The sequence below is a fragment of the Lepisosteus oculatus genome, chromosome 3 (genome assembly GCF_040954835.1).
Source record: "Lepisosteus oculatus isolate fLepOcu1 chromosome 3, fLepOcu1.hap2, whole genome shotgun sequence".
NCBI classification, from domain to species: domain Eukaryota; kingdom Metazoa; phylum Chordata; class Actinopteri; order Semionotiformes; family Lepisosteidae; genus Lepisosteus; species Lepisosteus oculatus.
Window position 1 is genome coordinate 857,011 of NC_090698.1, and position 17,805 is coordinate 874,815.

At 49.9% G+C, this 17,805-nt stretch overlaps 1 protein-coding gene across 4 annotated transcripts; it reads right to left on the minus strand.

Moving 5' to 3' along the window:
* Positions 1-594: 594 nt before the first annotated feature.
* Positions 595-16,653, minus strand: rtn2a (reticulon 2a). 4 transcript variants are annotated; one of them, XM_015341112.2, is made up of 10 exons: positions 16,396-16,641; positions 14,775-14,828; positions 13,504-14,136; positions 12,468-12,617; positions 5,331-5,538; positions 4,480-4,618; positions 3,271-3,340; positions 2,471-2,517; positions 1,982-2,040; positions 595-880 (listed from the first exon to the last, which is right to left on the minus strand). In XM_015341112.2, the coding sequence occupies exons 1-10, from the start codon at positions 16,451-16,453 to the stop codon at positions 838-840; spliced, it is 1,461 nt and encodes a 486-aa protein (XP_015196598.2). In that variant the 5' UTR covers positions 16,454-16,641; the 3' UTR covers positions 595-837. The 4 variants fall into 4 exon arrangements, with proteins under 4 accessions (XP_015196598.2, XP_015196597.2, XP_015196599.2 ...); XM_015341111.2 differs by having other exon boundaries at positions 5,331-5,541; XM_015341113.2 differs by lacking the exon at positions 16,396-16,641 and adding an exon at positions 16,344-16,380 and having other exon boundaries at positions 5,331-5,541.
* Between the last annotated feature and the right edge of the window lie 1,152 nt (positions 16,654-17,805).

The following is a 17,805-nucleotide window of genomic DNA, read 5'->3' on the forward strand; positions in this document are numbered from 1 at the left end:
AGCAGCTTGAGCTGAGGAGCCTGCAGAGACGATCGTATTACCTACACTGTATAACAGCCTGGGAAATGAACTGTATCCCTGCACACACATTGGCCAGGCAAGCAGAATCCTGTTCCCGACCAGCGAGGCAGAGCTCAGGGTTTCTGCACTTTGACCCGATTTCACTGGGGTTTTACCTGCATGTCAGCGTGGTGTAGCCATGCCCTCACTGTGTCCACTAGATCATGGAATAACACCCCCACGGTCCACTGCAGTCCAGCACAGTGAGGACGTGTTGAAGCCACAGCAAAACTATGGTAAAACCCTGGTAAAAATGCCGGCATCAATACCGCAGTAGGTTTCGCAAGGGAAGTAATGGCGGGGGATTGGAAGTCTCTGGTCTCTGCTGAGCCGGAGCTGAACCCGAGGCTGTGCAGGTGATCCTGAGTTGCCGCGCATTCCCACTGCGACTCCGGAGCAATCCGGAGGCAGACAGGAAGTGGACTTCTGTGGCCCACAGCTCGGACACAGAGGAACTCGGAAGAAGAATGGAGCAGAAGGTGTTAAAAAGAGAAGGAGAAACAGCTAGAAACTACAATCACACAACTCCAGAGATGCTTTTCTCCCTTTTAATTAAATTAAAACTATGGATTTTGGACTGGAGGCTTTTCTCTCTGTCAGAGATGGACACCTATAGTTTTTGCAAACTGCAGCCCCACCCTGCCATCCACTTCAGCTTTCAGATCGTGCCTCTCGAACCCTTTCCCATACCCCCTGACCCCCAGCAGGAGCGGGGCTCTGAGGCAGGAGAGCCGCCTGGTAAGACTTGGAGAGGCGCCCCTAGTGTCCCCTCTCTCCTCACTGTTCTTTGGGTTTGGCACTTGGAATTTTCGCCTGGATCCTGTGGAAGAACCAGAAGGAGACACAGAGTTTTAAGGAGCTGTGGCTGTAGGCAATGCAGAGTTCAGCACCCAGCTCTTATCTCTGTTTTTCATCTGCCACCTCTTTAATTCTGAAAGCCACAGCTCTCCCTCCAGCTCTAAGAGGAACATTCAGATGAGATGCCCTGTCCTCCCCTGAGTGTTGATCCCTGCCCTACTGTTCACACTGGGGTTACCAGCTGGCTCCAGATCCAGCCCACCCTTTGAGTCAGGACAGGTCTTTCCTTTTACCCTCTAAACAGAAACAAAACGGCCTGTATAGTAAACTGGTGACGTCTGTTTATACTGCCAGCCACAGATTCCACTGATCAGGCGGTCAGAACAGGTGACTCCCATTCTTGACTCCCAGCAAAGATGGGCAAATGAACAGGGGACAATCGTCAATTCTCAATATGGCCAACGTTAACGGAGTAGAGAAGAAACAGTGCAAATACAAAGTATTCAAAATTCTGTTTTTTGTATAACACTGTTTTAATAAAGCTTAGTGATGATGAAGCTGTTAATTAAATATGTTCAATATAGGAACAAATTATTGTCAACCAGTGTGTTTTCATTTACAGACCAGGAGACCAATCTGGTGGTCCTGGTCAGCACTGATCAGGCACATCATTGAGGACGTTTTTGTCCACAATAAGAAGCAGATAGCTTATCTCCTGTTTACGTCTGGTCATTCTGATTCTGATCACTTCTCTTCTGGCCATTGTGATGTTTTCATGCTGACCAACACATTTTTACAAAGCTTTCAGTGCTACACGTAGCAACAGACCATGTAGCAGAAAGAGAAACCACTGTGACACATGTACCCATGTGAGATAGCCTACACAACACAACCACACCCCCACAGCCTACAGAGCAGGCATATAGTTACAGATCTGCCAATTGTGTCAGGTGAATACAATAATAGCTGCAAAGAAATCTGACTGCTTGGACACCTTATCTCTCTGTAGAACCCCCAAACTGCTTGCCTCAGTCCTATCTTGCAGAAAAAAACAGAAACTTAGACTGAAGATAAATGCAGAAAGTAGTTCCCCACACATTCCCCCAGGGGGCGCTGTACTCACTTGTTTGTGATGTCAGTGATGAGGCCTGTGACCAGCCCCATGTACTGGTCTATCTGCGTCTGCAACACAAACACACATGACTAAGAATTCTGGCCACAATCAATATGCTGAGAGCTATCAGCACAGTATGTAGTGCAAACAGTTGCTTGCAAAGCTTTGAGTTGCTGTTCGTATGTGTCAAGGAGAAGAAGATGATGATGATAATATTACAGTACTGTAATATTCTGTTCTGTGTTTTCAATGCATTTGTATCTATCCCAGTGCAGAATAAGGTACTTTCTTCCTAGTTATCCATGATTCTATATTGCATTTACTTTGCTGTGCTCTGGTATTCCAAAGCCAGGAGCGCCTTTACTGGCTGAGCTACCTGTGAGCTCCAAGACAGACAGGAAACAGAAGCTGCAATAGTGATCCCTCAAAAACCCATGAATAAAGCAGGTGGCTGAGGAACAGGACCGAGCAGGAGAAGAGACGGACGCAGGACATTACCTGGTGTTGTCTGTAAAGCAGCGGCAGGGAGAAAGCACAGATCACAGCTGCAACACAGGAGAAACTGGAGTCAGCCTGGGAAACAGAGGGCACCACGTCCTCCACATGGGTCACACCCAATCACCACCGTCACACACCGAGGGCACCAGCGTCCTCCACATGGGTCACACCCAATCACCACCGTCACACACCGAAGGCACCACGCCCTCACCATGTGTCGCACCCAATCACCACCGTCACACACCGAAGGCACCACGCCCTCACCATGCGTCGCACCCAATCACCACCGTCACACACCGAAGGCACCACGTCCTCACCATGCGTCGCACCCAATCACCACCGTCACACACCGAAGGCACCACGCCCTCACCATGCGTCGCACCCAGTCACCACCGTCACACACCGAGGGCACCACGCCCTCACCATGGGTCGCACCAAGTCACCACCGTCACAAACCGAGGGCACCACGCCCTCACCATGGGACACAGCCACTCAACAATGGTACTGATATAAGATAGCCTCTGTTTTTTCTCTCATAAAGTCTTTCATTAATTAATTCAGGAAACTAATTTAAATAACCCCAGAACTCCAGCACGGCAGCAGAGGCACAATCTCTGCATCCTCGAGCACTAGGGGCAGCGCTGAGCGGCTCCTGTTTACTGAGCAGACGGACAGAGATGGACTGGAGAGCCTCCTGTTGCCAGTGAGCTGTGCGTCTCTCAGGGTCTTATAAAAACCCGCTGACCACAGCAACATGAGTGCAGGCAGGCAGATGCCCCCAGGGGGCGACAGTGTCTCACCCATGATGAGGAGAGTAAGGCCATTGAAGACAGCTCCGATGTAGGTCAGCAGGTACATCAGCAGTGCGAACTGAGGACACACAACATGAAGAAAATGAATTCAATGAATTTAGGCGCCTGTTCAAACTAGAAGATAAAGACAGTGTTTGTGGCCAAATTTCCAAGCATTGCCCTTTGCTGGGAACCTTGTAGGAAACACAGGAATACTGCAGGAGTGTCGGCCAGTTTTGGGAGGGAAGAAGCAGCTTGAGCTGTCACACTGAAGTGCGACATGGACACCTTGATTTCTTCTGGCAGGTGTTATACTGCAGTGATAGAAGATGCTCCAGTTGACCAAGGTGATGATGGCATGAGACTCTCCCAGGTCCTGTCCACAGGGCAGGGAGTGGGGCTGAATGAGAGAGCAGGAGAGAGGGAGGGGGAGTGGGAGCCGAGAGATGGAGAGACCTGTAGGAACACAGGGAGAGGCACTTTTCCTCAGCTAGGGAATACATGATGATTACTTAAATGTACCAAATGGCCTCTTCACCTTCATAAATGTTTTAGTTTGGATGCTAGTAGCTGACTGAGCTGGGCGTTTTTCTAAACTGCAAGCCTTTTTGTACGAAAGCCCCTCCTGTTCTCAATTTAAAATATACATTTGTTTCCCTACTTGTGTACTTTAATTCACAATCAGTAAAACTGATTAAATCCACAGGGATACCTTTAAGGGTTTTGAATAATTGTATCAGATCCCCTCATAGCCCTCATCTCTGTTCAAGAACAAAACACTCAGTTCCTCCAGCCTGTCAGTGTGGGACACTCCCTTCAGACTAAAGAGACTCAGTTCCTCCAGCCTGTCAGTGTGGGGCACTCCCTTCAGACTAAAGAGACTCAGTTCCTCCAGCCTGTCAGTGTGGGGCACTCCCTTCGGACTAAAGAGACTCAGTTCCTCCAGCATGTCAGTGTGGGACAATCCATGGAGACTAAAGAGACTCAGTTTCTACAGCATGTCAGTGTCGGACACTCCCTTCTCTGAGCAGCAGTGTTTTTCTTGCATCAGAAATTCAACAGGCAGGAAGAGAGAGGGAGAAAGGCAAGAGGAGAGGGCAGGTGGAGAGGAGGAACAGGAAAAGGAGTGAGAGAAGGGAAGGAAGAGAAAGAGGAAAAGGAGATGAGAAGGAGAGGAGAGGCACCCAGAGAAGCAGGTGGAGGAATGTGGCTGCGCACCTTGAAGGAGTCGAGGAAGTTGTCCACCAGGAATAGCCTGCGCAGCTCCGTGGCAGCAGTGGTGGCCATGAGCACGACCCGGTCCATACAGCGCTGGGTCAGCTCCTTGGACACGCTGATGTCATAGTCCAGGTACCACCTGCGCACACAGAGACGCCCCTTGAGCAAGGTACTAACTTACTGAAATACCCAGCTGTAGAGACGGGTGCAAAAATGTGTCACTTTGCAGAAAAGCATTATAGAAAAAAATCCAAAGCCAAATACTGCAATTAAATAAAGTCCCAACTGACATAGAAAAGTATAAGCATGGAGCAGCCCATTGCATGAAAGGTCAGGCTGATATGTCTGAAATGAATTACACTACCAATGACATCTTACAGTATATTAAGCACTCTATATTAAGTGCTCTGGAGGGCTACAGCACACAAAATTCAAGCATTAAAATTCATTTCTTTCTGGAACCAGAACCACACAGAGACCGAGTGCTCAGCCCAGGCGCTGCAGGGTGCAGTACTGCAGCAGCTCAGCCGTCTCTCTGGACAGCGCCTGGCACAGCTTCACACCAGCAGCAGGCCGGGAGCCATACAAGCACGCCCCAGGAAAGAGAGCCCCAGGAAAGAGCGCCCCAGGAAAGAGCGCCCCAGGAAAGAGCGCCACAGGAAAGAGCGCCACAGGAAAGAGCGCCCCAGGAAAGAGCGCCCCAGGAAAGAGCGCCCCAGGAACATAGCTCTTGCAAAATCAGTCTGAGAGTCAACAACAAATGGGGAAACGTGCACGTAAGTCCTGATCTGTTTAAAAGCAGCAATGAGGATGTCGCTGGCGGAGACTGGCCCCTCTGGGGGGGGACTCACTGGAAGGGGTTGGCCCCGTCAGACTTGTGGAGGGCCTGCAGCGTCTTGTAGTAGAGGCGCAGGGTGATGGTGACGCAGAGCACAGCGAAGGCCAGGTTGGAGCCCACGCTGATGATGCTGAGCTGAGACAGGGCGATCAGGCTGACCACCAGCCCGGTGAACACCACGCCCGTGCGCTGGGCATCCTTCCAGTAGATCAGCTCCGACACTGCTGGAGGGACAGAGAGGAGAGAACGAGGGGGAGCGGACAGGAGGTTAAGAGTGCTGCTTTCTGTAACCAACACTGAAAAGCTTGTTCATGTGTCTCATTGAGGAGTGATGCCATCGATGCCTGACTGTATAGCTGATACAGGGTGAGGTTCTCACGCTAGAGAATCCCAAGGCCTGGCTTCTGTGACCCAATAGCAGCTGCTCTAGCTTCTTCATATTGGCTTGCAGAATACAGAACTTACAGGGTTCTGCTGAGAGGTGCTGAAAGGTGAAGCTCCTAGGTTTACTCCTTTGGACTGGAGGTCCACACCGTGGTCTCCTATGCTACCTGAGAACCCAGTGCTAAAGAACTGAGACACCTCCTTAAGCAAGGCTCCGCACCTCTGTCCCGGCACTGAAACACCCAGCTGTATTAACAGGTTAAAACGCCAGTCGCTTTGGACAAAATCATCAGCTGTAGTGCCCCACTGGCTAGGACTGACACACTACAAGAATTCCCATCTGCTTTAGAAACCCATTGTTTTAATCTGGTCTTTACCTTCAGGTCTGTGTTGTGTTTTTCCTACGTTTTACAACTTGTGCGCCATTTGTGATTTTTTCCTAGCGGCACTTCATAAATTATCACTACAGGGAAAATGGACGATAATTGAAAGGGGGGCTTTCATCTCTTCTTGCTCGTTTGGGTGCTAGTTCGTTACTGATCTGAGGCAATCCGCTCCAGACTCCCACAGCGCCTTTCTCAGTCTGCTCCCAGCCTCCTGCATCAGAGAAGCAAGGGAAGGGCTGAGGAGCAGGAAGTGAGAGATCAAGGTGGAGGGAAGAGAGCAGGGCGTGTGACTGGAGAGAGATTGGATGGCGGGATCTCATCACGAAGACACTTGAGGACAGAAAGCAGGACAGGGCCTGTGAAATGCAAAGGCTACTTTAGTGCAGCCAAGCCAGCCCCGAGGCTGCTGGGTAGGGAGCAGGGAGAATTCGGGCTGTCCTAAATTTAGCCAGAGCAGGCTTGGATGGCAGCGAAGGAGGGAGCTGTACAAGGGCGTCATAGAAGAGAGACGCTCTTGTCTGCCTTCTGGAGCACCTGCTTCCAGAGCTCATCCAGCGCCCTCCGCCCTTTCCTCACACTGCAGGCACCCAGGGACCACATCAAGACTCCCATCCCATAGCTGTCTGAGCCAGCCCAGGCTTCTGAAGTGCTTCTGCTGCCTGACATTTCATTTCTTATTCTCATCTGTGCCTGAATGTCCAGAGAGGGATGTGACAGAGGTGGCAGGTACTGTATATAGGAAGATGTAGGCTTTTCTACATCACCGGTATTAATATTCAAGAGTCTACAGCTAGGAAAACCTAAGCAGATCAAACTGCTGCACAGCAGGATTGACAGTATATGGGAGCCTGCTGATCTTAAGGCCTTTCTTTTCACGTTGCTGCAGTAATAGAGACACACTACTGTTATGCAAGTACCAGTCTTGACAGAACCGCCTGGCTCCGACAGACCTGGTGTCTGAAGTGGCCATTGAATGAGTAAGAAGCAGCCTGAATGAGGAAGTGGGACCGATCTCTTTACTGGCCACACATCACAGAGCTAGGACTGCTCCTCTAATATGCCCTCGCATAAGTGTCCCCACTTACTGAACACCTGCGAAGACTCACATCTACTGACAGGATTGTTTGGTGTCCCTTCTAATTCAGGAGCACTCCTTGAGTGAAAACGTGTTGTTAGGTCTGTTAGTCTTCTCCTTGTTTAGTTCTTACACGTCTCTAAAGAAGTCAATGTTCTTCAGTTTCAGTCCTGGGGGCGTGCGTCTGCTGCAGGCTGGAGCTGCGGTGAAGAATTCCAGCAGGAGTGCAGTAATGAAGGCAGTGTGCTTTCGCACTACATGTCCCACAATTCTTTATAACCTAACCACATTTTCATCATCTACATCTGAAAATCAGTTTAATTTGATGACTTAGATCCAACCATTTGCCGTCTGCCTGTATTGCGGATATAGAAAGTTTCACATCATGAGAGAAATGTATTCCTTCTTAAAGAGACTCCTCTTGTTACAGCACAGTGCATCAGATTAAAAATACCCTGGCATCTTCTCCCTTACAAGAACAATAATTTAAAACAACCAATACTGCCCTTTGTAATATTTTGTAAATTTAGAAGGACGATGTGTTGCTTATCTGCCCACTGCTTGTCTGATGTTATTTTAAGTTGTATGTATGTTTAACTTGATGTTGTTGCTGCTGTTCTGTGTTTATGTTTTTTGGTGATTCCAATGTCTTTGTCATTGGAGCACACATGCAAATAAGCATTTTATTGCACTGGAACAAGTAAAGGTTTATTCCCTGCTGAAAAGAGAAGAAAGAAAACAAAGTTTCGGCCGTGGAGCCTTCTTCAGGTGTTCCATTGCACCTCTGCATATGACAAATAACCTGAGCTGAACAGAGTACACGTCAGTGAAGGACGTCAGTGGAGCTGTTTTCTCACTGAATAAGATGCAGCCTGAAGCCTGAGCCTACCCAGCTAATGACTCAGGGGCTCATATTCAACCTCCCATAAATAAATCCTGAGCTGCAGCATTAATGAAGCACTGCTGCTCTGAGAGCAGACAGCTCTTATAACAAGGAAACATGGCAACATGCTGCCCAGCCGTGTGTGTCTGTGCCCTGGGTTTCCCACAAGAGTCCAGGGCCAACGTAACAGCCTGGGCTCCACATTGTACCAACGAATCAGATCCCAGCGCACACTCCCAGCCTGTTCAACCCCTAAGAACAGGGGAAACAGACGGTAACGAATGGGGAATGGGAATTCATTATTTCTCTCTCATTGTTTTGGTGGAACAGACTGGCAGTGCTCTGTTTCAGCATGTTCAGTCCCATCACCAGACAAGCAGGTCCAGGCGACAGGCAGTTTCCTGTTCTTGAGATGCAGTGATCTTCCAGACAGACAGATCGATGATCCTCTGAGCACACCGAGAATCTAGATGTTCATGCAGACACAGACTTCAACATCTGCCAACACCGTCTTCAGATGTTCATGAAAACTGACTTCCAAGCCTTTCCAAACCGCCCTCCAGGTGCCAGGTGCCCTGGGCTGAAGTCATGGTTACCTGCTGGTGTCTGTGCAGCACGAGCAGCTACACTTCCCTGTGCGAACAGTCTCCAGTCAGTCCGCCACAAACAAACCTCGTAACTGTGAAGGAACGTGCCAAATAGCCTGAGATCTGAAAGTCCCGCCCCGCTCTGGTACACAACAAGGCTACACAAATTGTCCAGTTGCTCAAACACAGGAATGGCTCACCTTTGCTGGCCATTCTAGCTGGTCCTCTGTGCTTCCTCGCGGCTCTCCTGTCTCCCCCTCTGCACTTTTTTTTGCCTCTGCTGCCTGGTCAGCACGAAAAGGCTGACCTGCCTAATTTTAACTGGCCAATGGCACGCGAGCTCCTGTGCGCTCTCTCGCACGCTCGTGGCCGGGGGGAGCATGTCGAGGGGGGGGCCTGCCTGTGGCCAGACGCCCACACCTGTAACACAAGAGCTCTCGCTCTCCCCCTCCCCGTCCCCAGGCTCTCTTCTGTCCTGCAATCAGATCTCCTCCCTCCCCCTGCTCACTGGGAAGCTGCAGGCTAGCAGCACCTGCTGTGCACACTGCAGGCAGCTCCGGCCCCAAGCAGCGCTGGACACCAGCTACTCCTCGGCGTCTCAAAGTGAGACGTGTCTCTGTCACCACATCTTCTATCTCCAGCAAACAGCTCCACAATATTTCTCTACTCTTTTATTCCAAAGGAACAAAAATGCTTGTGAAAAAACACTGGCAAGAATGTTATTCGTTTATGTGATATAAATAAAACTGGGCCCAAAATCTCACAGCCCCGTTCAGGACTGATAACAGCCCACAGATTTATTTTTATTTATGTATTTATACCCAGTATAAACAGCCTGCACCTGGCTGTTTAGTGCACCAAGCTATTGTCCTGAATGTAGAGGTGTTTGCTTCTGCTCTACTTCTCCTATGGTGGCAAAACTGTTGTATCTAAACTACTTGTCTTGATATTCAAAGCTTTCTGCATCTGAACCTGTGTTTCCTTGCTGAGATTCAGCTGTCCATGAAGAAAAGGAGACGTTGGCATCTGTGACACTAGGAAGGTACTAGTGGACAACACAGCCCCACCCCTCTGCTGTAGGTGCTGTCTTCTCTGTGCTGCTGGGGTTGTGGGTGTGGAGCTGACAGCAGCAGCAACAGGAGTTCTGGTCGCCTCTGCGGCTCGCTGACTCTGAGCAAACAGCGCCCTGTTTCCTGGGGTTCAGCTGATCTTAATTGGGCCCTTCCTCAGTCCCGGGGGTGGTTTCCATGGAGACAGCACTGCTTGCAGGCCTGGGACTTGAACATTGGTAGTAGGGCTCTGCTCCCAAAGGCAGCCTGAGTCTTTCTTTTCGGGGGCTGGGAGGATGAATGTGTCCTCACATTCCCATAGCCTCCTTACAGCTAGAGCTGCTAGAGCTTCCTCAGCTCACTGCCTGCTTATCCTACACCTGCATGGGAGTGTAGTGCTTGACTGAACTAAGATACAGGAGCTCCCTAACCTGATTGTTTTCCCACAGTTATATTCCAGACAATAATATTCACTCAAGACAGGAAAAATACCCCTTACAGGACAACAGCTACTGTTGTTTCCATCCATAAAAGGATGACAAAACCAAACCACATGACTAGAGACAAATATGTAGATTCTAATGTAATTAAGAAACTAGTCAAGTGTGCAGAAGATATAAACACAGGATTATTAGTAATCACTGTGGGAGCTGCAAAAGAAAGAAAATCCAAAATATTTAGATCTTGACTAGATCAGCTGCCACATGATGATTAATGTACACAGCTGCAGAGTTTTACACCCTGGAAATATAAGCTCTAAGTGCCTGCCCAAGAACAAAACATTGCTGTCTATGTTAACACATTGTTTTCATCTTTCATCTAGACAGAAGGAGAAAGCAACAAAAAAGGCAAAAAGTGTTAGGATAAAAGCACAGAACTGTAACCAAGGGATGTTATGCTAAAATTGGATAATGCACTGGTAAGTCCTCATTTAGAATACCGTGCATGCTATTGTAACGCTTCGGGGTTCAGGCAGGCGCCCTCACCGCCGCCGCATCAGGTCAGCCCCCCACCGTCAGGGACTCAAACCCAGGCCTCCGGCATCACCCAACAGGGACCCAGCCTCTTGAGCTAACAAGAGATCTCCTCTCAGCCCAGCGGCTGCAGGCCCTGCTATTCACAGGGGAGGGCGGTGACGTCACTGCGCTGGTGATCCAGCTCATCTCTCGCAAGCCATGGAGACCGTACGGGTTACACTATGATTTGTCACCGTGTTACAGAAATTATGCTACTGCTCACAAGTCATAACAGAAAAGAAAGATATAGGTACATTGCTGGGCTTTAATTAATAACCTCACTGAAAGATATGAAGTCTGAAGGAATTGAACCTCTTCACTCTTGAACAATGAAGACTGAGGGGACCTGATGAAAGTATTAAAAATCCTCAAAGACATTGAAAAGGTCAGCCCACAAACTCTGGAATAAACAGTGAAACACAAAGCAGAGGGCACAGGTGGAAACTATGTGCAAGTGTATTTAAAACAAAAAAACAAGAGGCACTTTTTCATAAAACGTGGTTTGAGCCAGATCTGGTAGAATAAAAGAATTAAAACATGAAATGCTTGTATATAGCACTTGTCATGACGAGTCACATGATGAATAAGATAAGCCAGCCCAGTGTGAATCCCACACACATCACAGCCCGAATCTGAGTTTAGATATCACTTCAATCTAAACACTTAGTGAAGTGTAAAGTGGAGTAAAGGAAAGTAAATCATCAAACTGCAAAGCAGTCAGCATGGAGCTGAACTAGAACCTGACTTCATTCTAAACTGAACTGCGACTCTCCTGACTTCAGCGCCCAGCAAACCACAGGAAGAGCAAGGTGTTCTTTCTCAAGGCGTCCATCATTGCTCGCCTGGAAGAACAGGGAGAAGCAGCTCTCCTTAAGCCGGAGCTGCGCCCCTGGGGCTGAGCAGGACAGCAGGACAGGGGGACACCAGTCCTGTCCAGTCCTCCCAGCCTCCGCTGGCTGAGTCTTTAAATAGATGCCGGTGGCAGATGTCTCTGAACAGCTGGGGCACTGGAACAACCTTCTGTGATGACAGTGGTGCCAGCGGGACGGTGCCTCCTGTTCCCGGTCTCTCACTCTCTTCCACTCCACTCCTCCTGTTCGTGCTCCCGTCCTGCATGGCGACCGATTTAATTGTGTCCTGTCCTGTCCTGTCCTGCACTGCTTCCTGCTTCCTGCTTCCTGCAGCACTCCACCATGCAAGACGAAATGCTAAGCTTGGCAATTCAGAACACTTTGTTAGTGCATTTATAATGCATCACATTTTAGTGTTTGCTATAGCTGCAATCTAATCTCTGCAAAACCTCTTTTATAAGGCAGGGAGCCTTGCGTCAGCTCGTTGACCTGTGATACAGCCACTCCTCTCGGCGCCACACTGTGTCTCAGTGGGCATCTGCCACCACATCTGCACAAGCATGGAGCCACAGCTGAAGACCCCCATTTCCTTCCATCCTTGTGCAATTAGCAGACTGCAGGAAAGCTTGCAGCCTGGTGTCATACAGGTCCGCTCTCACTGTACTTCATCTTAAACATTCATTAGGGTGCTGAACTTTAATGACTGCCTCCTTTCCAGTGACACCTAAATTGTATCGAGCTACTATTCAGCACCTTCAACAACGTTCCAGGCATAATTTAATTGGCAAGTGCGCTAAGATTATATGTGTTTGAGAATTTTTTTAGTCAATACCATGGTTTGTGCACTGAGGATCCACCCTTTTTGAAGACATCTGGATATTCTGATATGACGAGGACACAAAAGGTGATGCGACCATACCTGCTACCTGGACGTGACCCTCTGATTGGCTAAACGCTGTGAACCACCGCTCGCTGTTTGGCTCTTCCTGAGTGCTCTGGCCAATGGTAGATGACATGTCGACACTCCCCGCCCCCGAGAGCGCAGCGTCCGTGCTGGGGTGCAGCAGCACTGTGGAAAGAGACAACAGCTGGGGTGACCATGTCCAATGAAACCATATGATTAGTAAAAAAAACAGCTCACCAGCAAATGATTTTCAGAGGAATAGGCAGTTAAGGATTCATGCTAGAGCAAAAGTATGAAGCATGATTCTTATAGAGTGTTGCTTTGAAGGAAGACGATGCTCTTAACAGCTTGTTTACATGGTCCAGGCCAGTGTGGCACCAGTGTGGGATTCTAGATTACTGTAGGGGAGGACAGGTGCAATATCACAGGAGGATCCCAAAGAGCTCCCTCCAGCCAGTAACACTGGGAGAACACTGCAGCACTGTAACAGAGATCTTAAACAGCCAGAACCCTGCCATCAACCACAAGGCGAGAAGCCCACGAGATACCACTGTAAAGAGGTCTCCCCTCTGCCACTGGAATAGAGACATGAGCTTTTTCTACACCAAGCAACTACAGCCACTTGCAATCAGTGTTGTTTAACAGTCCTGATCGCTGAATCGGGTTCCATTGTCACTGTGATAAAGACTGGCAACCTAAAACACAGTCTTGAAAAGGGCCTCGGTCTCTGTCCTTGACGCTCGGCCTCCTCTGTTCCAGTCTGTTTAGATTACAGGTGGAGGTGCAGGAAGGCGCTGGTTCCGGAACAGCCTGGCCCGGTTTCATACACCTGCTCACACCCAGGGCTGCTTGGCCCAGCCTGCTTGGCAGGCGCATCGAAAGGGACTTGAGGCTGTTAAAGAGGGAAAGGTCACAACGTTCTGACCTCAGTTTTTATGTGATTACTGCAGTTTTAACTTGCTCTGTGGTGCTTTCTATGACAATATGAAGCATATGGTCAAAGCAGGAAAGGAACAGGAAGTGATGGTACAAGCAGCCTGGAGGCTGTTACCTGGGCTGCTGTCCCCTGGGGTCATCCTCTCGCTGTCCGCTGAGGGCTCGGAGACCCAGGTGTCCTGGGCCAGTCTGTCTGCTGAGGGCTTGGAGTCCCAGGTGTCCTGGGCCAGTCTTTCCACTGAGGGCTCAGAGACCCAGGTGTCTCGGGTCAGACTGTCCACTGAGGGCTCGGAGACCTGGGAGTCCTGGGTCAGTCGGACCAGAGCGCCGCCCTGCAGGACTGTGGCTGTGCTGGGTTGCAGTCTCAGTTCCATCGGGGGTACGAGGGGCAGTTCTGCCTCCTGCCGCCCAACCGCAGGACAACAACATCCACCTTCCGCCTCCTCGGTGCCCATAGAGAAAGCGGGGTCCCACTGCTGGAAGGACGTGTCCGCCTGGGGAGATTCGGGGAGCAGCGTCTCGACCGTGTCCGTGCGGCTCATCCCGGAGGCCGCCCGCCCGCGCCTCCGCCGTGTCCCGCCGCCCTCGGGCTCGGAGAAGGCAATGTAAGAGAAGGTGAGCTCGTAGGAGCTCTGTCGGGGCGTCCCCCACACCGAGGGGCTCCCCTGGCCATCCTCCCCCTCCTCCTCATCCTCCGACCACTCTCGGGCCGTGTGCAGGTCCGGGAAATCCGACTCCTCGTTCCCACCTGGAGAAGGGGAGGGAGAGGAACGTTTGAGCCGGGAGTCTGCAGCAGCGCCTCAGTGTCCTGGGCTCTAGTCTCCCGTGAGTGAGCGGACGGCACCAGCTCTCCTTCACTGGCAGATCTCCACTTCACGTCCAGGCCTGCAGACTGCTGGTTAAGCCCCAGAGCGCCCAGAGCGGTACTAGGCCTGTCTACATGCTCGGACCCGGGGCACCGACTGGGGTCTGCCCGAGGCTGGAACAGGGCTCACTGTCACTGAACATAACACAGTTCAGGAGCCCTGTAAGACACACAGTTCAAGCTTCATGAAAAGTGTAAACAAGTAATGGTGCAGTTAACATAAAAAAATAGACATCCAAAATATAAGCCTTTATCTGTTATTTTTACACTTTCTAGCTGGGTTTAAATATTCAATAAGCCTTGCAGTGTTTCTTGTTATTTTATTAATATGTAAGTCATCATGGAAAACTATTAATTTCTTTAACTTTATTCTCCTTTAACAAAGTTGCACATGCAGCACCAGGAGTGTTTCATACAAATAACAGCTGAACGGAGACAAACAATCAAACATGCTGACAGGCACTCGGACCCGAGTCACCCCTGCCCTGCCCACTGGGGGGCAGCGTTCTCAAGAGACCTACCCTCGGTGCTGGGAGGGGTGGAGTCAGGCGTCGTGGAGACAGAACCAGATTCCTCTGCAACCAATTAGAGAGAAAAAGAAGAGAAAGATTATGTCATCAGGTCCAGCGAACATCTGGGAGTCAAGAGAATAAAGGGGCTGTGGCCATTTGTACTGGTTTGTAAAAGAGGTTCAGGGTTTCTTCAGAGTAATTTATTACAGAAAGGATGATCTGGGGATTAGGTCAGACATTTCACACTCATTTACCCCGAGCTTCGTCTAAAATCAACATGAACAAAAATGATGCTCCGAGATCACTTTTCTCTTCACTCACACCACCAATGAAGACGGAAGCTGTTTCTGCCTGCTTGGCTGCTCGTGCTCGGCGTGATTTCACAGCCAAGAGGACGTTAGCAACACTATCGCAGACAAAAGCAAAGAGACAAAAAGCCAGCCTCCCAGCCAATAGCAGAGGGTTTGACAGACAGGAGGCCACCCTTTGAAATGCAAAGTGAAGCACAGTGAGCTGGTCTCCGGGGACCTGCATGAGGCTCCTGCTCAAGCAGACAGGTTTGCAATGCCAGTGCAGCTCCCAGGTCGTGCCCACGTACCAGAGCTCCTCTGTGGGCGCTGCTGGAGGCACCCAGTCAGAAGACCCACCCAGTCTTCTGGGTAATTGCAGACCACAGCTCTGGTTCCTATAAGGCCTCCATGAACGAGGATTCAAAGTGATCAGAATCAGAACCCTGGTCCAGCACAGAGGAGAACCAGCCTGAAACTGGTGCTTGCCAGCGTAGGTGCTTAAAACCAGGATGAAATGGTGCGTATAACTCAGATCCTACAGGTCACCTGGTAGCCTTTATTCTTGTTGGTATCAGTTTAAACTAAAGCACCTTGTTTATTCATGCATGATTCTAGCTGGATTGCTTCCTATGGCAATAATATTAATTCTTCTGATTTGTAATGCCTTTTTCATCCAGAAGGTGCTGAAGTGCTTTCCAGAGGGAGAGGGACCCAGATCATGTCACACCTACAGGCTACAGGTCTGTCCCGGATTCCAAATCCAGCACTGCTCGGTCAAACCTTTAGTCTCCTAGTGGCTTCTGCCTTCTATCCTGTGGAAACCTGTTGGTCCTCACAGGGAGGGCGGAGTGAAGTTCTGCCTCGATCCGGGCCTGCTGGCTTAGCAAGAACCGTGATCCAGACTCTAGGCGAACCTCCTAGTCCCTGTGCACCCAGCCGCAGGGTGTGGGCTTGAGGCTGTGGAACGCAGGCAGGGGGATGCATCATGTGTTGTGCCATTCGAGATAATGCAGTTTGTGCTGAGCGCAGTGCACAGAAACACGCACACTCGCTCCTCAAGCGGAGAGACAGGAGGTGTACCCTTACAGACTTAGATGGTTGAAGACAAAAAAAAATCAGCTGGGAGGCTGGAAACAGACAGAGGGCATCACAGAGCCACACGCAGTAAGAAAGAGATGACAGGAGCTCAGTCAATCACACAAACAGCACAGAACAGAAAGAAACAAGAGGCTGGGAGCCGATCCGGGGCTGAGGGAGAGAGAAAGAGTGGCGGAGGGAGACGGCCCACCTGCACAGACAGCACAGCCGACAGGGTGTGGAGGAGGACAAAGGATACGTACTGCAGTGGGCAAATCCTAAAACCTGGCCCATGCTCCATCCGGCTCCGTCTGGGCCCATTCAGACTGGAGTCCTTCCACGGCTGCGGTCGCAGGCAGCGCTGTCCCTCTGCCCTTCGGCGCCCTCCTCCTCCTCGGTCCTGGCTCTGGAGAGCTGTGTGTTCTCCACCATGCGCTCTCTCAGTCTCACTCTCCCCCTCCCCCCTTCATCGCAGGGCCGTAGGGGCTCCCTCTCTGGCTCAGCGCAGTGCGAGTGTGTGCGGGAGAGAGAGGAGCCGTGTGCGCGTGTGTGCGCGTGTGAGTGCGCGTGTGTGCGTGTGACGCCACCTCACTGCAGCTCCTCTGCTCCTACAGCGAGGAAGCCAGTCTTCTCCAGCTCAGAGGTGAGCACATATTGCAACAGCAATCAGCACAGGAAACTAAAGAAAGACAAAACACTACAGTTTTGTGCTAATGTGCTGTACCTGCTGTGGCTTGAAAACGATCTCTGAACCAGGAGGGTTTTATAGATCTGAGAGATCAGATGAGGGGCACGTTCAATGAAGTGACAGGCCAAATGCAGTAATATCTCCGACGATGGGTGGTGACAAACTGAAATATCAGATTTTTATTAAAAAACACTCTACTCATTTTTTTTGCCTTTACAATATTAGGTAGAGCAGCAATTTTCTTGTGTATTTTCACACAGCTCAGAGTGACAGACTTGTAACTGGAAGGCTGTGGCTTAAAATCCCAGATGAGACACCGCTGTTGTATCCCTGAGCAACATTATTCACCTGAACTATTCCAGACTATTCCCTGCTGTATAAATGGGTCCAATTGTAATTTTAAATACATTAGTAATAATCCTTCCATTCATTTTCTAACCACTTCATCCAATTCAGGACTTCAGGGGACCCTAAGCCTATCCCGGCAAGCAGCAGACACAAGATATAGCACCCTCAGAATTGAACACAGTCCAGCACAGTGAGACAGCAAAGATAACCACTGCACCACCGCGTCACCCATTAAACAAGAAATAATAACAAACAAGGTAACTCCATGCCTGAGAAAAACATGATGTGAATGCTGAAGAAGCATGCACCCTGTAAGAGCCCGGAACACTCCAGTGCTGCCTGTGGCTGTGACGGTAGAGTGCAGTCATTTTTGGGCTGTAATGCGCCCTCTGGTGGTTGCATGGAAACACGCAGCTCGCCTTTTCAAGGAGCGACATGCAGAGAAAAATGGGAATTCACATGGCAACTAAGATAGATACGGGGCTAGACACAAATGTGAGGGAAAATCTAGAAAACAGAAATCCAGAACAAAGATGGCAGGAGCCTATCTGGCCCACTAGCTCCTTTCATAGTTAATTGATCTGATGATCTCATCCAGCGTTTTCTTGAATTTAGTCAAAGTACTGGCTTCAACCAC